Source organism: Anolis carolinensis, unplaced genomic scaffold (genome assembly GCF_035594765.1).
Source record: "Anolis carolinensis isolate JA03-04 unplaced genomic scaffold, rAnoCar3.1.pri scaffold_9, whole genome shotgun sequence".
NCBI classification, from domain to species: domain Eukaryota; kingdom Metazoa; phylum Chordata; class Lepidosauria; order Squamata; family Dactyloidae; genus Anolis; species Anolis carolinensis.
This window is the reverse complement of record NW_026943820.1, coordinates 28,583,406-28,605,905: the sequence shown is the minus strand read 5'-3', so window position 1 is coordinate 28,605,905 and position 22,500 is coordinate 28,583,406. Positions and strand designations below refer to the sequence as shown.

The 22,500-nt window shown below is 39.0% G+C and overlaps 2 protein-coding genes across 2 annotated transcripts in view; one reads left to right on the top strand and one right to left on the bottom strand.

Moving 5' to 3' along the window:
- The window catches only part of wtip (WT1 interacting protein), a 33,357-nt gene extending 20,175 nt beyond the window's left edge, over positions 1 to 13,182 (top strand). The window contains exons 3-8 of the mRNA XM_062961673.1: positions 1,051 to 1,118; positions 4,663 to 4,725; positions 7,901 to 8,031; positions 10,634 to 10,685; positions 11,344 to 11,412; positions 12,369 to 13,182. Coding sequence (XP_062817743.1) covers positions 1,051 to 1,118; positions 4,663 to 4,725; positions 7,901 to 8,031; positions 10,634 to 10,685; positions 11,344 to 11,412; positions 12,369 to 12,554 — 569 coding nt within the window. The 3' untranslated portion in view covers positions 12,555 to 13,182. The remainder of the gene's footprint in view (positions 1 to 1,050; positions 1,119 to 4,662; positions 4,726 to 7,900; positions 8,032 to 10,633; positions 10,686 to 11,343; positions 11,413 to 12,368) is intronic.
- A 5,284-nt stretch (positions 13,183 to 18,466) lies between these two features.
- The window catches only part of gpi (glucose-6-phosphate isomerase), a 40,661-nt gene continuing 36,627 nt past the window's right edge, over positions 18,467 to 22,500 (bottom strand). Inside the window, exons 16-18 of the mRNA XM_003229006.3 lie at positions 21,428 to 21,503; positions 21,263 to 21,329; positions 18,467 to 18,964 (exon numbers count right to left, since the gene is read on the bottom strand). Of these exons, the coding sequence (XP_003229054.1) occupies positions 18,841 to 18,964; positions 21,263 to 21,329; positions 21,428 to 21,503 (267 nt within the window). The 3' untranslated portion in view covers positions 18,467 to 18,840. The remainder of the gene's footprint in view (positions 18,965 to 21,262; positions 21,330 to 21,427; positions 21,504 to 22,500) is intronic.

The following is a 22,500-nucleotide window of genomic DNA, read 5'->3' as shown; positions in this document are numbered from 1 at the left end:
GAGGTTTTTCTTGTCTCCTGGGAAAGCATCTGCTCCCATTGACCTCCTCCCTTTAATAATAATTAATCCTCCTTTTTCTCCCTCTTTTGGCATCTGTTTAAATGCCACGGCCTTTTCCTTGGTCCAAAGCCAGCGCCTCTTCTCTGGTTTATTATTATTATTATTATTATTATTATTATTATTATTATTATGACACAGCAAACAAGATAGATATGCTGGATTTCGTATCACAAAATCACAAGTCAAACACTTCCCAAGTGTCTAGGACTGTGTGATGTGTTATTATTATTATTATTATTATTATTATTATTATTATTATTATTATTATGACACAGCAAACAAGATCGATATGCTGGATTTCGTATCATAAAATCACAAGTCGAACACTTCCCAAGTGTCTAGGACTGTGTGATGTATTATTATTATTATTATTATTATTATTATTATTATTATTATTATTATTATGACACAGCAAACAAGATAGATATGCTGGATTTCGTATCACAAAATCACAAGTCGAACACTTCCCAAGTGTCTAGGACTGTGTGATGTATTATTATTATTATTATTATTATTATTATTATTATTATTATTATGACACAGCAAACAAGATAGATATGCTGGATTTCGTATCACAAAATCACAAGTCGAACACTTCCCAAGTGTCTAGGACTGTGTGATGTATTATTATTATTATTATTATTATTATGACACAGCAAACAAGATCGATATGCTGGATTTCGTATCATAAAATCACAAGTCGAACACTTCCCAAGTGTCTAGGACTGTGTGATGTATTATTATTATTATTATTATTATTATTATTATTATTATTATTATTATTATGACACAGCAAACAAGATAGATATGCTGGATTTCGTATCACAAAATCACAAGTCGAACACTTCCCAAGTGTCTAGGACTGTGTGATGTATTATTATTATTATTATTATTATTATTATTATTATTATTATTATTAATTATTAACCAAAGACTTTTATTATGGGTATAGATGGATTTTATTAATAAAATCTCCTAATTTTTTTGCAGGGCGAAGACTGCGGGGAAAGGCCTTCTACAACGTCAATGGAAAAGTCTACTGCGAAGAAGACTTCCTTGTAAGTAAGAATAAAGTAATAATGTAATAATACTATATAATAATATTATTAATAATAATAATTTGCTTGTAATATTCTCCAAAATGTTTAATTTTAAAATATTTCAATGGCACTTTTGGAGCGATGAGGCTGGAACAGAGTCCAGCATGCAATGGGAATAATAACATATAATAATCATGATGTAATAATAATATAAAATTTAATAATAATGTAATAATCATCATAATTTGCTTGTGATTGTCTCCGAAATAGGTATCCTATGCATTTTATTTTAAAATATTTCAACTCCACTTTTGGAGTGATGAGGCTGGAACAGAGTCTAGCATGCAATGGGAATAATAATATATAATAACCATAATGGAATAATAATAATACTATAATTTAATAATAATGTCATAATCATCATAATTTGCTTGTGATCGTCTCCGAAATAGGTATCTTAGGCATTTTATTTTAAAATATTTTCACGCCACTTTTGGAGTGATGAGGCTGGAACAGAGTCCAGCATGCAATGGGAATAATAATAATATATAATAATCATAATGTAATAATAATAATAATAATATAAAATTTAATAATAATGCAATAATCATAATTTGCTTGTGATAGTCTCCCAAAAAAAGATATCTTATGCATTTTATTTTAAAATATTTCAACGCCAATTTTGGAGCAATGAGGCTGGAACAGAGCCCAGCATGCAATGAGAGTAATAATAATAATAATAATAATAATAATAATAATAATGTAATAATAATACTATAATTTTATAATAATGTAATAATCATCTTAATTGGCTTATGATAGTCTCCGAAAAAGATATCTTATGCATTTTATTTTAAAATATTTGGACGCCACTTTTGGAGCGACAGCACTGGAAGAGATTATAGCATGCAATAATAATAATAATAATAATATCATCATCATCACATCATGATGATGATGATGATGATGATGATGATGATGATATATACATATAATTACATTATGATGATATGCGTAGACACATTGACAACACAATAAAAGGAAAACCCCAACGCTCTGCTCCCATTCAATGCCAAATGCAGGGCCACCCTAAAGGGTGGAGTGTCCTCTCTATCGACCTGCAAAAGGGAGACATCATCCAGGACTTTTGCAACTCAGTAAACGGCTCTTGGCCTTCTTTCCCATCAGTCATCCAGATGGTCCTGGGGGGCTTCCATTATATTATTGGGCCCTGGAAAGAGGGAGATCAGCCCTGGCAGATGGCCTGGCCGTCTGCTCCCTTTGGGCCCTTTGTTTCACCTGTTTCTTTCTCTCTTTGACCCCAAACGCCACAAAATCCTCCAAGGCCCACCGGACAGATGGCCAAGGATAGAGGGAAAAAAAGGTGGAAAGAAACAAAGAGAGAAGGAGAAAGATAGGAAAAGAAAGGAAAGAGGGAATTATTATTATTATTATTATTATTATTTTATTGTATGACACAGCAAACAAGATAGACATGCTGGATTTCGTATCACAAAATCACAAGTCGAACACTCCCCAAGTGTCTAGGACTGTATTATTATTATTATTATTATTATTATTATTATTATTATTATTATTATTATTTTATTATGACACAACAAACAAGATAGACATGCTGGATTTCGTATCACAAAATCACAAGTCGAACACTCCCCAAGTGTCTAGGACTGTATTATTATTATTATTATTATTATTATTATTATTATTATTATTATTTTATTATGACACAACAAACAAGATAGACATGCTGGATTTCGTATCACAAAATCACAAGTCGAACACTTCCCAAGTGTCTAGGACTGTGTGATGTATTATTATTATTATTATTATTTTATTATGACACAGCAAACAAGACAGACATGCTGGATTTCGTATCACAAAATCACAAGTCGAACACTCCCCAAGTGTCTAGGACTGTGTGATGTATTATTATTATTATTATTATTTTATTATGACACAGCAAACAAGACAGACATGCTGGATTTCGTATCACAAAATCACAAGTCGAACACTCCCCAAGTGTCTAGGACTGTGTGATGTATTATTATTATTATTATTATTATTATTATTATTATTATTATTATTATTTTATTATGACACAGCAAACAAGATAGATATGCTGGATTTCGTATCACAAAATCACAAGTCAAACACTTCCCAAGTGTCTAGGACTGTATTATTATTATTATTATTATTATTATTATTATTATTTTATTATGACACAGCAAACAAGATAGATATGCTGGATTTCATATCACAAAATCACAAGTCGAACACTTCCCAAGTGTCTAGGACTGTATTATTATTATTATTATTATTATTATTATTATTATTATTATTGACACAGCGACATAGTATGACACATCAAACAAGATAGATATTCTGGATTTTGTCAGCGTTTCAGCTTTTCCTTCAATTGTGTCAAGGAACTTTCCATGCAGTGTTTTGTTGTGCCAGCTGTCAGCTCTAGTTTGTAGTGCGGCTTTCTTGTACTGGTTTTTTGTCTGCTGTGCTTTGAGGAGTTTCTGATTTTTGACTTCAGTCAAAGCAAGTTCTTCACTTTCCTTATTATTATTATTATTATTATTATTATTATTATTATTATTATTATTTTGCCCTCCATTCATTCATGCGCAGCTCCACATTCCTTCTTGCGCATTGGTTGCATTTTCCCACAAATGCCTGGCTTGCAAGGAACAGGCAGGTTATTTTTATTTATTTATTTATTTATTTATATATATAAATATTATATATATATATATATACACACACACACACACACACACACACATACACACAGACACAGACACACACACACACACACACACTGCAGCGAGGCATCATCCAGAGCAAACATGGGATTAAACATTAGCAGCCTGGAATGCCATAGATGTTTGCAGCACATGGGTCATTGACTGCACATCAAAGGGCATTGTCCGGTCGGAAGGGGCCACCGAAGGCCATCCAGTCCATCCCCCTTCTTCCAGGCAGGAGAGGCACCATCTAATCTGTCACAACTATCCTGTGTCTGCTTAATAATAATAATAATAATAGTATTAATAATAATAGAACCATAGAATCCTAGACTTGGAAGGGATCTCCAAAGGCCATCCAGTCTATCCTTATTCTGCCAGGCAGGCAAAGGCACTATCTGATCCGTCGCGATTATCCTGTCTCTGCTTAATAATAATACTAATAATAATGGAACCATAGAATCCTAAACTTGGAAGGGACCCCCAGGAAGAAACAATCAAAGCCCTCTCAACAGATGGCCATCCAGCCTCTGCTTAATAATAATAATAATAATAATAATAATAATAATAATAATAATAATCCTGGATTTCCAGCATATCTATCTTTTTGCTGTGTCATACAATATAATAATAATAATAGTAATAATAATAATAGCAATTTGGCAACACTTTAAACTGCCCTGGCTCAAGGCCATGGGATAATGCTTACTCCATAACATTAAAGTTCTGACTAAATGCCAGAGCGGACTTCCTAACTGTGTTCCTTCCTTTCTTCCTTCCTTGAACAGTATTCAGGTTTCCAGCAAACAGCAGACAAGTGCTTCATTTGTGGGCACCTCATCATGGAAATGGTAAGGAATATATGTATGTATATATGTGTGTGTATAAACATTTAATGTCTGTAATATATGTTTTTCCTCTTTTACTGAACCATGGGTCTGAATGTTTCTCTGCTAAAATTTGCAGCTGTCTTTGCAATGCTCGGAAATTGAGGATTAAAATGTCATGGAAAGGGGAGAAGGAGGCTTATTTCTGGGGCCCTTCTGTCATTCTGGCTGCGTCTGCACTCAGGAATTGATCCGAAACGACAACCATTCGGTCAGCAAATTCAGCAGCTCAGGGGTTTAACCCACTGCGCCACCGGGGGCCATAAAGCAAGGGGGGATCCAAACCTTGTTTACACAGGAAACTATATACATAGGTGCTATATCTATATATATAAAAGAGTGATGGCATCATGGCGACCCACAAAACAACAAAACGACAGGGCCCCCAACCTCGAAATTTGACAACACAACCCATCATCCACGCCTCTAGGTTGATACGACAAAAAGAAAAGAAAAATAAAGTCCTAATTAGAGGGAGAGGAATAATTGCTTTTATCCAATTGCTGCCAGTTAGAAGGCTAAGCTCCTCCAACTTGGTCTCCTAGCAACCCAATAAAAAATAATAAAAAACACTAAAAAATTAATACAATAAAATACTATAATAACAGAAAATAACTAAAAATAATACAAGAAAATAATAAAATATAATAAATAAAAATATAACTTACAATAAAATTAATAAAAAAATGCAAATAACGTCAAATAAAAATTACACAACAATTTTTAACCAATACCACCACCACTTTGCCACAGCAACGCGTGGCCGGGCACAGCTAGTATATATATATATATTGCATGAACTCTGCAATATAGCTGCATTTTGCACTCATGGCTAGAATATTATAAGCGCCTTCCAGCATCAGAAAAGATTGTCTTCATTTAATATCGCTTGCAATGGTTGGCAGAGGGAAGTTACTTTTTTTGGGATACCAATTTCCGAGAATCTCACAGCTGGCCTAAATTGCCACCCCAAAAAAGGAACTTTTCCAAGTTTGCTTTGAGTTTTTTGGTGGAGCTTCTTCTGGGTTCAGTTTGAAAGGCAATGGGGCCCTCTAGTGGCTGGTGACATGTACTGCCATTGCCTCCTTTTACCCCAAAATGGATCAATTGAAACTTGCATAAACATAAAGTTTTTCCTGAGGTTATGTCTAGTTATGTCATTACATTATGTCATTTCTAAGCCAAAGAGCCAGCGTTGTCCATAGACACCTCCAAGGTCATGTGGCCTCTGGCATGACTGCATGGAGCGCCGTTACTTTCCCGCCGGAGCAGTACCTATTGATCTACTCACATTGGCATGTTTTTGAACTGCTGGTTGGCAGAAGCTGGGGCTGGGGCAGAAGCTGTAGCACCTTAACTTCCTTCTTGTTTACAAGTTCCACTCAATGCACTTTGCCCAGCTCATTTTATGTTTTTATTGCTGTGTTTGTCATGTGTTTTACAATGATTGTGATTTTTTTTTATGCCTTTAAATTTATTTGTGTGTTTTTGTATTTGATATTTATATTTGATATCACCGTATGCTTGTTTTATATCTGTGAGCCGCCCCAAGTCCCCCTGGGGAGATGGTGGCGGGGTACAAAAATAAAATTATTATTATTATTATTATTATTATTATTATTATTATTATTATTAACGGCAGGAGCTCACCCTGTTCCCCGGATTCTATCCTTGATGACCTTTTGGTCATCAAGTTCAGCTGCTCAGGTGTTTAACCCATTGTGCCACCGGGGGCTCCAAGAAAGAAAAGGGAACATAATAATAATAGTAATTATTATTATTATTATTATTATTATTATTATTCAGCACAATTATTATTATTATTATTATTATTATTATTATTATTATTATTATTATTATTATTAACAGTCCTAGACACTTGGGAAGTGTTCGACTTTTGATTTTGTGATACGAAATCCAGCATATCTTCTTCTTCTTCTTCTTCTTCTTCTTCTTATTATTATTATTATTATTATTATTATTATTATTAACAGTCCTAGACACTTGGGATGTGTTCGACTTGTGATTTTGTGATACGAAATCCAGCATATCTTCTTCTTCTTCTTCTTCTTCTTCTTCTTCTTCTTCTTATTATTATTATTATTATTATTATTATTATTAACAGTCCTAGACACTTGGGAAGTGTTCGACTTTTGATTTTGTGATACGAAATCCAGCATATCTTCTTCTTCTTCTTCTTCTTCTTCTTCTTCTTCTTATTATTATTATTATTATTATTATTATTATTATTATTATTAACAGTCCTAGACACTTGGGAAGTGTTCGAATTTTGATTTTGTGATACGAAATCCAGCATTTCTTCTTCTTCTTCTTCTTATTATTATTATTATTAACAGTCCTAGACACTTGGGAAGTGTTCGACTTGTGATTTTGTGATACGAAATCCAGCATATCTTCTTCTTCTTATTGTTGTTATTATTATTATTATTATTATTATTATTATTATTATTATTATTATTAACAGTCCTAGACACTTGGGAAGTGTTCGACTTGTGATTTTGTGATACGAAATCCAGCATATCTTCTTCTTATTGTTGTTGTTATTATTATTATTATTATTATTATTATTATTATTATTATTATTATTATTATTATTAACAGTCCTAGACACTTGGGAAGTGTTCGACTTGTGATTTTGTGATACGAAATCCAGCATATCTTCTTCTTATTGTTGTTGTTATTATTATTATTATTATTATTATTATTATTATTATTATTATTATTATTAACAGTCCTAGACACTTGGGAAGTGTTCGACTTGTGATTTTGTGATACGAAATCCAGCATATCTTCTTCTTATTGTTGTTGTTATTATTATTATTATTATTATTATTATTATTATTATTATTATTATTAACAGTCCTAGACACTTGGGAAGTGTTTGACTTGTGATTTTGTGATACGAAATCCAACATATCTATCTTGTTTGCTGTGTCATACAATAAAATAATATTAATTCAGCACAATTAATTCAAAATAAGCGTTGCATGGTGTGATGTTTATTCCTTGGCCCCCTCTGCTTCGGTCCTTTCTTGGGCCCTAACTTTTCCATTCCTTCTCCTCTTTCTTTCTTTCTTTCTTTTTCCCATTCATTCTTCCTTCCTTCCTTGCTGGGCAGATCCTGCAGGCGCTGGGCAAGTCCTACCACCCGGGCTGCTTCCGGTGCATCGTCTGCAGCGAATGCCTGGACGGCGTCCCCTTCACCGTCGACCCCGAAAACAACATCTACTGCGTCAAGGACTACCACGCGTGAGTCACTGGGGGCAAGCCCATAGCAAGGGGGCGGGTTAAGGGTTCAACCCCCCCCCTTCCAAAATATTTCAGGTCAAAAAAACCCTGTTGTACTCATGAATTGTTGAGATCTCGTGCCAGATCAGGAGACACTGGCCTCAGAAGTCATCTCGGAGGGTGGCGGGGTGCAGAGAAGAGATGTTTTTATTTAATGATATCTATATATATAAAAGAGTGATGGTATCAGGGCAGCGGACAAAACAACAAAACTACAGGCCCCCCAACCTCGAAATTTGACGACACAGCCCATCATTCACGGCTCTAGGTTGATACAACAAAAAGAAAAGAAAAATAAAGTCCTAATTACAGGGAGAGGAATAATAGTTTTTATCCAATTGCTGCCAGTTTGAAGGCTAAGCTCCGCCCACTTGGTCTCCTAGCAACCTCCTCAGCCCAGGGGACAGGCACAGTTAGGCCTCACTTAGGCCTCTTCCACAGATTATCAGATTTGAACTGGATTAGATGGCAGTGTAGACTCAAGGCCCTTCCACACAGCTATATAACCCATTTATAATCTTATATTATCCTTACCTGTGTGAGGTCTTGGAATAGATATTTTTGTCTAAAGATCATTTGGTAGCTTTGTGTGTCCAGTGCAGATTATCTTGAGTCCAGACTGCCATATAATCCACTTCAGTGTGCCTACTAAACATAAAGACAACCATACAACAGACATTCAATACCACCACTACCGCAACAATTTCTCACCAACACCACCAGACAACGCCACAGCAACGCGTGGCCGGGCACAGCTAGTATATTTATATATTATAATTTATATTATATCCGCTGCCACCAGTGTAATAATGTTTTATTTAAACGCTGCCAACAGATGTAAAGGGGATTATCCACGCTTGCCACCACTATGGAAAGATATAGCCACTAGCTACTTAGAGAGAAGACCTTTTAAATTTTGTTTTTCTACTTTCTTCTTGTTTGCTTTTGATGGTAATATATATGACAGAAGCTGAGATGTTTAAAAGAACAATAACACGTTTATTCTGGCACAAAGCTTAATGGTTACAGTAACTTTCTCTTTAGAGGCACTTTGGTTAACAGTTGCAAGGCTAGAATGTGGTGTTTCAAACTTCTTAAAATGTCACTTCTTTCTTTACTGCTCTAAACTGCAGTCACCCTGTGAATTACAATCACAGATTATCTGTTCCTCATCAGGAGACAGACTACCTTAAAATAAGTCACCAAACTCATTTTAAACTGACTCAAAATTAAGCATTTGAGTCTCCCTGATCCCTTCAGCTGAGGGTCAGTCTTCACTGTATCTCATCAGGGCACAGACTAACTGCTTCTTTTTCAAACCTGCACTTCTCCACCAAAACGGCAGTTGGCTCCGCCCACTGCTCCATGGCAACCAACTCAGGAGTGCAGCGTAACTGAAATATTGACCCTTTTAAAACACAATTAAAAATGACATCTGTAAACGAAAAAATTCACACTTCGTTACAGGGAGAATGTTCTTTCTGGCTACGGGCCTGCAAAGCACCTCTCTTTGCAGCGGCTGAGAGAGTGTGACCAACTTCAGGCCACCCCATGGGCTGCCACCATGGATTCGAACCCAGGTCTCCAATGTCAGACTCTAACGCTCTCTGGTTTGGAGCATACCAGATGCCAGTAATTATTCATAATTATTGGCATTATTATTATAACGCTAATAATTAGAATAATAGATGGTAATGATAATGGAAATGATAATAATAGATGGCAAGAATAATAATAATGAGAAATGCCAATAATAAAAAATGGCGCTCTGTTTTGGAGCATACCAATCAGAAAAGAGACTTCAGCAATAATAATAATAATAATGGCAATGATAATAATAGATAGCAATGATAATAATAATAATAATAATAATAATAATAATAATAATAATAGAATTGTTGTATGTCTTTCGGGCTGTGTGGCCATGTTCCAGAAGTATTCTCTCCTGACGTTTCACCCACATCTATGGCAGGCATCCTCAGAGGTTGTGAGGCATGGATAAACTAAGTAAGGAAAGGAAAGAATATATATCTGTGGAGAGTCCAGGGTGTGGCAAGAGTCCTTTGTCACTGGGAAGCCAGCATTAATGTTTTATTATTAATATAATAATAATAATAATAATAATAATAATAATAATAATAGATGGCAGTAATAAAATTGGATCTCTTGTTTGGAGCATACTAGTTCAAAAACAAACTTATTATTGTTATTGTTATTTTTGCCCATCATAACAAACTTTTAACCACTGATGGAGTTTCAGGGGGTTAACCTGGCATGATGTGAGTTGTAGTTCACACACAACCTTAGGCATTTTGTAAAAAAAAATTCCAACAACGCGGGCAAGTAAAATATAAATATAAAAATTTTAAAAAATTCAACAAGTGGTCTCATTAAAATGATTAAATATTAAAATATTAAAATGCATTCAAACTCCATGCCTGTTTCAAAATCCCATATTGTGATGCTTTAAAACTTCTGCTTGGCTTGAAATGCCTCCTCTTTCTAGCCAAAGTTTAATCTCTTTCTTCCTTCCTTGCTTTTTCTTTTTCTTTCCCACTTTTAGGGTTTTTGCCCCAAAATGCGCTTCGTGCAACCAGCCCATTTTACCTGCGCAGGTAAGAGAGTCCCGTGCGCCTTCGTTGGACGTTTATTCCTCATCTACGTCATTTGGGCCTGTATTTACAATTATATACTGTATTTACAATGACATACAATGAGACACAAACACACAGAAAAAGGTAGAGGCTTCTCCTTTCATTTCCGGCTCTGGGGGAGGTGCTCTTTCTCCATCTCCAAGCCGAGGAGCATGCGTTCGTAGACATCTCCTGGGTGTGTGGCCGGATTGGACCGTTTTTATGCCTTTCTCGCCAAAGCAGTACCTATTGATCTACTCACGTTCTCATGTTTTCGGACTGCTAGGTTGACAGGAACTAGGGCTAACAGTGGGAGCTCACCCTGTCCCGCAGATTCGACCTGCCAACCTTCAGGCCAGCCGTTCAGCAGCACAAGGGTTTAACCCATTGCACCATCCAGTTAGATACCAGAAATAGTATCTAATACCAGTAAAAATATCTAACATTAACAAAAATCACTTAGAATATTGTTGGAGGGGATGTGAAGAAGTGGGAACATATACACATATGTGGTGGCAATGTAAATATGTAAGTAATTTCTGGGGGAAAGTATTTCGAGAAAGAGAAAATATTATGAAGATTGGTGTCCCAGTGCACGCGCCCTTTATGCCCACCTCCTTTGCCTCTTTCTCCCATTCAGGGCTCGGAGGAGACTCTCCGCGTGGTGTCCATGGACCGCAACTACCACGTCGAGTGCTACCACTGCCAGGTAAAGGCCTCAAAGGGCTTGTATGTCTTGCTTTTCACGTTGGCTCTCTGGCTCCATTCAACAAGAGGCCGCTCTTAGGAAGTGTAAGCAATAGGCATGTGCAGAAGAATCGTAAATTGGAAGAAAATCTGAAGTTTTGTAAGTCAGAAGCCATATCCGAAGCGTTTGCCCAGCCCACATCAAATATTTTAGAACCAAAACTTGCCCCCTACTTTTTAGTTTTGTAAATTTCGGGGTATGCTCGATTCTGGGGGAGAGCTGCCGCTTCACCGTCCACTTGTGACACCGAGTCCTTGATGGAGGACTTCCACATTCCTTTCCGAACGCTACTGGAAGGTTTTTTATGCTGTCGTAAATTAGTTAAATTAGCCTCCCCGCATAAAGCGATACCTAAATTTCCTACTCGACAGATGCAACTGTCTTTCGAGCTGCTTAGGTCAACAGCGAGCTAGGCCAGGTCATGAGTTTGAGGCCAGCCCGTGCCTGCGTTTGTCTCTGTCTCTGTTCTTATGTTATGGCATTGAATGTTTGCCTTATATGTGTGCAGTGTGACCCACCCTGAGTCCCCTTCGGGGTGAGAAAGAAGGGCAGAATATAAATACTGTAAATAAATAAATAAATAAATATTAACGGTGGGGACCTCAATCCTGTTGAGGAAACGGTTAAATTGAGACACATTCACCTTCTGTCTCAATTTACCTCCTCCTCTGGCGATCTGTCGCACAAAAATAAATGCACACTTCCCGGTTGTCAGCTGGAACCAGCGGCTCTTATCTTTATTGAGGTAGTTTACACTATCTACATAGTCTTGCCGGAGCATAGCATTTGAGCATCCGACCAGTCATCACTCACTGTTTCTTTCTAGCAGTAAATCGCTACTCTATGCAATTAACTCTTAACATGACTGGAATGATGGATTCCTTGCTGCAATCTCTCCTTCCTTGCTTTCTTTGCAGGACTGCGGCCTGCAGCTTAACGGCGAGGAGGGCCGGCGCTGCTTCCCGCTGGAGGGGCGGCTGCTGTGCCACGGATGCCACTTGCGCCGCCTGAGCCTCGGCCCCGGCCTCACGCACCACCCTCCGCACCATCACCCTCCGGCTCCTCCGCCTCCCGGGTTCCGCACCCACAGCACCCAACTCTAGAGCCTCCTTCCTTCCATCCAGATCTAGAACCCGGACAAACCTGTTGCAAGCCTCAAAGTTGTGCAAACTTTGTTGTTTTGGACTCCAACTCCCAGCATTCCTAACAGCCTCAGGCCCCTTCCTTTTCCCCCGCAGCCGCTTAAGCGGCTGCGGGGGAAAAGGAAAGGGCCTGAGGCTGTTAGGAATGCTGGGAGTTGGAGTCCAAAGCACCAGTTTGCTTAGGCCTTCAAGTTTAAGCCTCCAGAAGCATTCTCTCCTGACGTTTCGCCCACATCTATGGCAGGCATCGTCTGTTGGAAACTAGGCAAGTGGGATTTATATACCTGTGGAATAATGTCTGAGGCCAGTGTGAATGTAGCATTGAATGGCCTTGCAGTTACAAAGCCTGGCTGCTTCTTGTCTGGGGGGAATCCTTTGTTGGGAGGTGTTAGCTGGCCCTGGTTGTTTCTTGCCTGGAATTCCCATCTTGACACGCAGACAAGAGTTATTTCTCCCACCCTGGACATTATTCCATATATATATACATACACACACATACACATATATATACAAATACATACACACACATATACATACATATACATTATATATATATATATATATATATATACACACACACACACATATATATACAAATACATACACATATACGTACATATACATTATATATATATATATATATGCATATATATATATATATATATATATATATATATATATATATATGCACACACACATATATATACAAATACATACACATATACATACATATACATTATATATATATATATGCATATATATATATGCACAGACACATATATATACAAATACATACACATATACATACATAGACATTATATATAACACACACACACACATATATATATATATACACACACCCCACTTGCCTAGTTATCAACAGATCTCACAATCTCTGATGCCTGCCATAGACGTGGGAGAAACGTCAGGAGAGAATGCTTCTGGAACATGGCCAGACAGCCCACAACCCAGAGCCGATCTGTTTCGGGAGGCATTTTTTTTCCTGCTATTAAAAGCCAATTTAATGGATGCAAAATGTAATGTTAAGCCCAGCGGTTGGACTATATCTCCCAGCATCCTGGCTGGGATTTGTAGTCCACCCAATAGGAAAATCTGTAAGGATGGAGCACTTACTTACCATTCCTTTTCATGTGGAAAAAAGTTATTTATTTTGGAGACGTTCCCTATTCTTTCCCTTTGGACCAATATGGATTTTTTTTTAAAACGAAATGCCCCGTTTGTATATAAGTTTTGGCCTAGTTTTGTTTCTGTATGTATATATATATATATTATATATATATATAAGTTGTTATGCTGCAAATACTTTATAGTCGAACCATTGTGTATATATCCTTCTCGGAAAACGTTGGGCCTTTTAGTACGTGTAGGTTTGTTTTTTTCGCAATGCGGTCGGTTTCCTTCCTGGATGAATAAAAGTTTGGGGAAAATGTAGGTTTATTTATCTAAAGAAGAAGAAGCGACTTAAGTTATTTTTTAATATTAAAAGTCAAGAGTTTCCCTTTTAACCTTAAGATGTCATTCAATAAAATATGATGCTTTTATGGAGACGTCTGGTTTGACAGTGATTAAGAGAGACCGGGAAAACAGGGCTGCGCTCCAAGTTCAGTCTAGATCCAATGTCAGGTGGGTTCAGTGGGTGCGGGTGTACTACAACTCCCATATGCAAGCCCCATCGTCCATGGTCCATCCTTATCCAAAGCACACCAGGATGTAGAGTGGGTCGTGGGGGCTCTGTGTGCCAAGTTTGGACTTTATCACTCATTGATGTGGGTTGCAGTGGTCCCAGGAATTGAGTGAAGCTACTGCAAATCCCATCATCCATGGTCCGTTGTCCCCCAAACCGCAGCAGGACATAAAGTGGGTCGTGGGGGCTGTGTGTGCCAAGTTTGGACTTTATCAATCACTGGTGTGGGTTGCAGTGGTCTCAGGAAGTGAGTGAAGGTACTGCAAATCCCATCATCCATGGTCCATTGTCCACCAAATTGCAGCAGGACATAAAGTGGGTCATGAGGGCTCTGTGTGCCAAGTTTGGACTTTATCACTCATTGATGTGGGTTGCAGTGGTCTCAGGAAGTGAGTGAAGCTACTGCAAATCCCATCATCCATGGTCCGTTGTCCCCCAAACCGCAGCAGGACATAAAGTGGGTCGTGGTGGCTCTGTGTGCCAAGTTTGGACTTTATCGGTCACTGGTGTGGGTTGCAGTGGTCTCAGGAAGTGAGTGAAGGTACTGCAAATCCCATCATCCATGTTCCATTGTCCACCAAATTGCAGCAGGACATAAAGTGGGTAGTGGTGGCTCTGTGTGCCAAGTTTGGACTTTATCAATCACTGATGTGGGTTGCAGTGGTCTCAGGAAGTGAGTGAAGCTACTGCAAATCCCATCATCCATGGTCCATTGTCCACCAAATTGCAGCAGGACATAAAGTGGGTCATGGGGGCTCTGTGTGCCAAGTTTGGACTTTATCAGTCACTGATGTGGGTTGCAGTGGTCTCAGGAAGTGAGTGAAGCTACTGCAAATCCCATCATCCATGGTCCGTTGTCCCCCAAACCGCAGCAGGACATAAAGTGGGTCGTGGTGGCTCTGTGTGCCAAGTTTGGACTTTATCACTCATTGATGTGGGTTGCAGTGGTCTCAGGAAGTGAGTGAAGCTACTGCAAATCCCATCATCCATGGTCCATTGTCCCCCAAACCGCAGCAGGACATAAAGTGGGTCGTGGTGGCTCTGTGTGCCAAGTTTGGACTTTATCGGTCACTGGTGTGGGTTGCAGTGGTCTCAGGAAGTGAGTGAAGGTACTGCAAATCCCATCATCCATGTTCCATTGTCCACCAAATTGCAGCAGGACATAAAGTGGGTAGTGGTGGCTCTGTGTGCCAAGTTTGGACTTTATCAATCACTGATGTGGGTTGCAGTGGTCTCAGGAAGTGAGTGAAGCTACTGCAAATCCCATCATCCATGGTCCATTGTCCACCAAATTGCAGCAGGACATAAAGTGGGTCATGGGGGCTCTGTGTGCCAAGTTTGGACTTTATCAGTCACTGATGTGGGTTGCAGTGGTCTCAGGAAGTGAGTGAAGCTACTGCAAATCCCATCATCCATGGTCCGTTGTCCCCCAAACCGCAGCAGGACATAAAGTGGGTCGTGGTGGCTCTGTGTGCCAAGTTTGGACTTTATCACTCATTGATGTGGGTTGCAGTGGTCTCAGGAAGTGAGTGAAGCTACTGCAAATCCCATCATCCATGGTCCATTGTCCACCAAATTGCAGCAGGACATAAAGTGGGTCATGGGGGCTCTGTGTGCCAAGTTTGGACTTTATCGGTCATTGATGTGGGTTGCAGTGGTCTCGAATTGAGTGAAGGTACTGCAAATCCCATCATCCATGGTCCATTGTCCACCAAATTGCAGCAGGACATAAAGTGGGTAGTGGTGGCTCTGTGTGCCAAGTTTGGACTTTATCAATCACTGATGTGGGTTGCAGTGGTCTCAGGAAGTGAGTGAAGCTACTGCAAATCCCATCATCCATGGTCCATTGTCCACCAAATTGCAGCAGGACATAAAGTGGGTCATGGGGGCTCTGTGTGCCAAGTTTGGACTTTATCGGTCATTGATGTGGGTTGCAGTGGTCTCGAATTGAGTGAAGGTACTGCAAATCCCATCATCCATGGTCCATTGTCCACCAAATTGCAGCAGGACATAAAGTGGGTAGTGGTGGCTCTGTGTGTAAAGTTTGGACTTTATCAGTCACTGGTGTAAGTTGCAGTGGCCTCAGGAATTGAGTGAAGGTACTGCAAATCCCATCATCCATGGTCCGTTGTCCCCCAAACTGCAGCAGGACATAAAGTGGGTCATGAGGGCTCTGTGTGCCAAGTTTGGACTTTATCAGTCACTGATGTGGGTTGCAGTGGCCTCAGGAAGCGAGTGAAGGTACTGCAAATCCCATCATCCATTGTCCACCAAATTGCAACAGGACATAAAGTGGGTCCTGGCGGGTCTGTGTGCCAAGTTTGGTCCTGATCCGTCATTGGTTTGGGTCGCAGTGGTCTCAGGAAGTGACACTTGGGAAGTGCCCGACGTGTGATCCAACACAACAGCCAGCAGTGTGATAGTGTTTGCTGTGTACTCACCTTGTTGCGCATCAAATAATAATTCTTTGCCCTGCGTAGATCCAGTTTGCTATGTGATTGAATATTAGGTCCGGTTTGCTGTGTGATGATTAGATTGTTTGCTGTGATTTAATAGATCCAGTTTGCTATCTGATTTGATATCGAGTAGTGGTGTGCATTTGTATCGAATCCCTGTTTGTTTAGTTTTGTTCATTTTGTATCGGTTTTGTATTTGTCCCCCTTTCTGAAAACAGGGCGCCTAGATGAATAGAATTTTCGCCTTGTGTCCAAAAACAGCGAAATTTTTCAGACCATTGGTGGCAATGGGAGGGCTTCCGAGGCTCACCCCCCCCCCCCCTCCTCGGTTTTTGGGCTCGAGGGGTGAAAATCGCCACACATGGAGGGCATTTTTGACCCCTTTTAGCCCACAAACTTTTTAAACATTTGGGTCTTCCCCAGAGAACTATTGTTATTAATATAAACACCCATCGGTACACATCAGCTGTTACATGGAAGCAGACCCAGCTTAGGGTCCCAGAATAATTACTGTTATTAATATTATTAACACCTATTATTATTATTATTATTGACACCCATTGGTACACATCAGATGTCATAGTGAAGCAGACCTCTCTCAGGCTCAGCTTAGGATCCCAGAGTAATTACTGTTATTAATATTAATATTATTAACACCCATTGGTAAACATCAGATGTCATGCAGAGGCAGACCTCTCTCAGGCTCAGCTTAGGGTCCCAGATTAACTATCGTTATTTATATTAATTTTATTATTAACCCCCATTGGCACACATCAGCTGTCATGGGGAAGCAGACCTCTCTCAGGCTCAGCTTAGGGTCCCAGATCAACTATCGTTATTTATATTAATAACACCCATTGGTAAACATCAGATGTCATGCAGAGGCAGACCTCTCTCAGGCTCAGCTTAGGGTCCCAGAATAACTATTGTTATTAATATTGATATTATTATCACCACCGATTGGCACACATCAGATGTCAAGGGGAAGCAGACCTCTCTCAGGCTCAGCTTAGGGTCCCAGAATAACTATTGTTATTAATATTAATATTATTATCACCACCGATTGGCACACATCAGATATCACGGGGAAGCACTCCTCTCTCAGACTCAGCTTAGGGTCCCAGAGTAACTATTGTTATTTATATTAATATTATTATTAACACCCATTGGCACACATCAGATGTCAAGGGGAAGCAGACCTCTCTCAGGCTCAGCTTAGGGTCCCAGAGTAACTATTGTTATTTATATTAATATTATTATTAACACCCATTGGCACACAACAGATGTCAAGGGGAAGCAGACCTCTCTCAGGCTCAGCTTAGGATCCCAGAGTAACTATCGTTATTTATATTAATATTAATATTATTATTAACACCCATTGGCACACATTAGCTATCTGTCAGACTCAGCTTAGGGTCCCAGAGTAACTGTTATTATTATTATTGTTATTATTATTATTGTTATTATTATTATTATTACCACCTATTGGCACACACCAGATGTCATGGGGAAGTCACTCCTCTCCCTGACTCAGCTTAGGGTCCCAGAGTAACTATTGTTATTATTATTATGAACACCCATTGGTGATTCTAAGATTCTCCCCCAAAATAGGTTTCAGCAAAGCCCTTTGAATCATGTTTGCCTTCTTTGCAAAAGCACGTCTCCTATGACGCCACCAACGTCCCAAAAAGAAAACACAACAACACAAGGAGTGATATATATGTTTTGTTAATTCTGTTATAATCTTGTACAAGGAAGGCTGGGTTTTTCCTCAACTGGCTCACTAAGTGAGGGGGGGGAAAAGGGGGTCCTATCTGCAACGTGTGTGTACACGTTGCGGTGACGCAGGGCCCAGTGCGTTCTACAATCTCGACTGCCACAAACAGACAAACAACAACAACAAGGCTTTTTTTTCCCGAGCCTGGTGAGACTTGTTAACAGGCAAGGAAGCTAACCGTCAGCAACTGGTGACAAAAAGAACGGGTGCAAAGTGCGACACATCTCCCTCCGGACGGAAGGGGCGGAACGGAAGCGGCAACTACAACATGGACCTCCGCAGTGTGTGGTGTCGGGTTGTGACGGGTCTTCAGGCCCGGTGCTTCTGGATGAAGCCGATGAGGCCGTTGGTGGAGGAGTCGTGGGAGGTGACGGGCGCGTCCGAGGACAACTCCGGCTCGATCTTCTTGGCCAGCTGCTTCCCCAGCTCCACCCTGTGGAAGCGCAAGAGGAGAAGAGCAATGAGACCATATAATATCATCATCATCATCATAATAATAAAACTTTATTTATATACCGCCCTATCTCCCGGATGGGACTCAGGGCGGTTTACAGTCATAAAAGCAACACAACATTACATAACGACCTAACACACATTATTAAACAAGGTAAAATAGTACAATTATAACGATAAATCACACTTACATGACCAGATCAAGGGGACGGGAACCATAAACCCAATATATTAAAACGTATCATTTTAGGATAGGGAAATCTTGTGCAATGTATTCAGGCTCAGAAATCGGCGGTAGTCCAATATAATTACTCAAAAACCGGCCGACACCACCAGGTCTTTAGTTCCATGTCCTGCGCAAGGTGCTAGTCCTCACTGAGGGCTTCCAAAGGCAAAGGAATTAACCCAGTTTTTCTCAACCTGGGGTCAGGACCCCTGGGAGGGGGGGGGGGTTGCGAGGGGGTGTCAGAGGGGTCGCCAAAGACCATCAGAAAGCACATTCACATTTGGGCATATTGAGCACTCATGCCAAGTTTGGTCCACATCCATCATTGTTTGAGCTCTCTGGATGCAGGTGAACTACAACTCCAAAACTCAAAGTCAATGCCCACCAACCCTTCCAGTATTTTCTGCTGGTCGTGGTAGTTCTGTGTGCCACGTTTGGTTCAATCCCATCGTTGGTGGAGTTCAGAATGCTCTTTGATTGTAGGTGAACTATAAATCCCAACTACAAAAATCAACTACAACTCCCAAATGACAAAAATCAATCCCTCCAAACCCCACCAGTTATTGGCTATGGGCTAGGCAGGCTATCATTCAAGCTGCCCTGCCATTAACCCGTGTGCTGCTGGAAAACATGCCAGAATACATACAGTAGAGTCTCACTTATCCAACATTTGCTTATCCAACGTTCTGGATTATCCAAGCCATTTGTGTAGTCAATGTTTTCAATATATCGTGATATTTTGGTGCTAAATTCGTAAATACAGTAATTACGACGTAGCATTACTGCGCATTGAACTACTTCTTCTGTCAAATTTGTTGTATAACATGATGTTTTGGTGCTTAATTTGTAAAATCATAACCTAATTTGATGTTTAATAGGCTTCTCCTTAATCCCTCCTTATTATCCAACATATTCGCTTATCCAACGTTCTGCCGGCCCGTTTATGTTGGATAAGTGAGACTCTACTGTATATTTATAATCTTATATTATCTGCTTAGAACTGGATTATATGAGGCCACTTCTACACAGCTGTATAAAATGCACACTGAAGTGAATTATCTGGCAGTGTGGACTCAAGATAATCCAGTTCAAAGCAGATAATATAAAATTATAAATGGGTAATATAGCTGTGTGGAAGGGCCTTGAGCAGGGGTCCTCAAACTTTTTAAGCCGAGGGCCGGTCCACAATCCTTCAGACTGTTGAGGAGCCGGATTATCATTTGAAAAAAAAAATACAAACAAATTCCGATGCACACTGCATATGTCTTATTTGTAGTACAAAAACAACAACAAGAAGAACAATGAAAGAATAATACAATATTTAAAAATAAAAACAATTTTAACCAACATACATTGATCAGGATTTCAATGGGAAGTGTGGTCCTGCTTCTGGCCAATGAGATAGTCAAGTTAATTAGGATTGTTGTTGTTGTGTGCCTTCAAGTCATTTCAGACTTTGGGTGACCCTAAGTCTAAAATTTATTTATTATTCATTTATTTACTGCATTTATTTACTACATTTGTATCACACCCTTCTCACCCCAAAGGGGACTCAGAGTGGCTTACAAATTATATGTACATACAATATATTATATTATTAGCATAGCACAATATTAGCATGATATATTACTTTATTGAACTATACCACTATACTGTAATATTATTAGTAATATTATATGTAATATAGAACATATAATTAATATTATTATATGGTATTATTATTAGTGTTATATTGTATTACATTATAATATTATTATCAATATTACAATTAATATTATATTATAAAACTGAGGGCGGGGGCCAGGTAAATGACCGCGGAGGGCCGCATCTGGCCCCCGGGCCTTAGTTTGGGGACCTCTGGCCTTGAGTCTACATTTCAACATTTCACCTTTACACCAAAATACACCAACATCCTAGTGTATAATAATAAATAATATTCCCTTCTCAATCCAATCTTAACCTTCATGGGTAGGGATTCAGTCAGTGGGATTCCTATTTAGGGAAATAGGGAAGAATATATGGCTCTGTACCGACATAATAAGCTGGACTTACCCCCATTGGTCGTAGCTGTTGATATCCCACACGACGCCTTGAACAAAGATCTTGTGTTCGTACATGGCTGGAGGGGGAAAGAACAAGAAATAAAGGTAAGGATGTGGACGCCCGTCCTCGGGAGAGAACGCATTAAAGGAACACAAGGAGTGAAAACCCATTTACCAATTAAGGCTCCAAGGATGAATGGATTCAGCTTAGTAAACATAATGGAATTGGTGGGGCGGTTGCCTTCAAAGACCTTTTGGCCGGGAAAAAGAGAAGGAAATATATTATTATTACACACCAATCTGTCCAAACACAAAACATCCCCCCCTTACTAGGTTTCTTGGCCTAAGAAAACACCATGGTGGGGTGGGGCGGGATGGATGGCCTTTGGGGGTCCCTTCCAACTCTAGGATTCTAATATTATTATTATTATTATTATTATTATTATTATTATTATTTTATTGACACAAAGACATAGTATGACACAGCAAACGAGATATATATGCTGGATTTTGTATTACAAAATCACAAGTCAAACACTTCCCAATTATTATTACAGTAGAGTCTCACTTATCCAACACTCACTTATCCAAGGTTCTGGATTATCCAACGCATTTTTGTCGTCAATGTTTCCAATACATTGTGATATTTTGGTGCTAAATTCATAAATACAGTAATTACTACACAGCATTACTGCGTATTGAACTACTTTTTCTGTCAAATTTGTTGTATAACATGATGTTTTGGTGCTTCATTTGTAAAATCATAACCTAATTTGATGTGTAATAGGCTTTTCCTTAATCCCTCCTTATTATCTAACATATTCGCTTATCCAACGTTCTGCCAGCCCGTTTATGTTGGATAAGTGAGACTCTACTGTATTATTATTATTAAGCAGAGGCTGAATGGTCATCTGTCAGGAGGAGTCGGATTGTGTCATTGGCTTTCAAAGTAAGGACCACACAATTAAACAGGAAATTACACTTTCAAACCAGGAACAGATTTTCTTTCAAATTTTGTTACATAATGTAACAATAAGAAGTATTATTACTACCAAAGCAAGAAGTGCAAATGATAAGTAATTTGCACTGTCCTCTATTGTTGAAAATTTCCAAAGAAACACAAATAATTTTTACTCCCAAAGGAAGAAATGTTAATGATTAATAACAACAACAACAATAATAATTTGCACTGTATCCTCTACTGTTGCAAATTTCCAAAGAAATGCAACTATAATCATCATCATCATC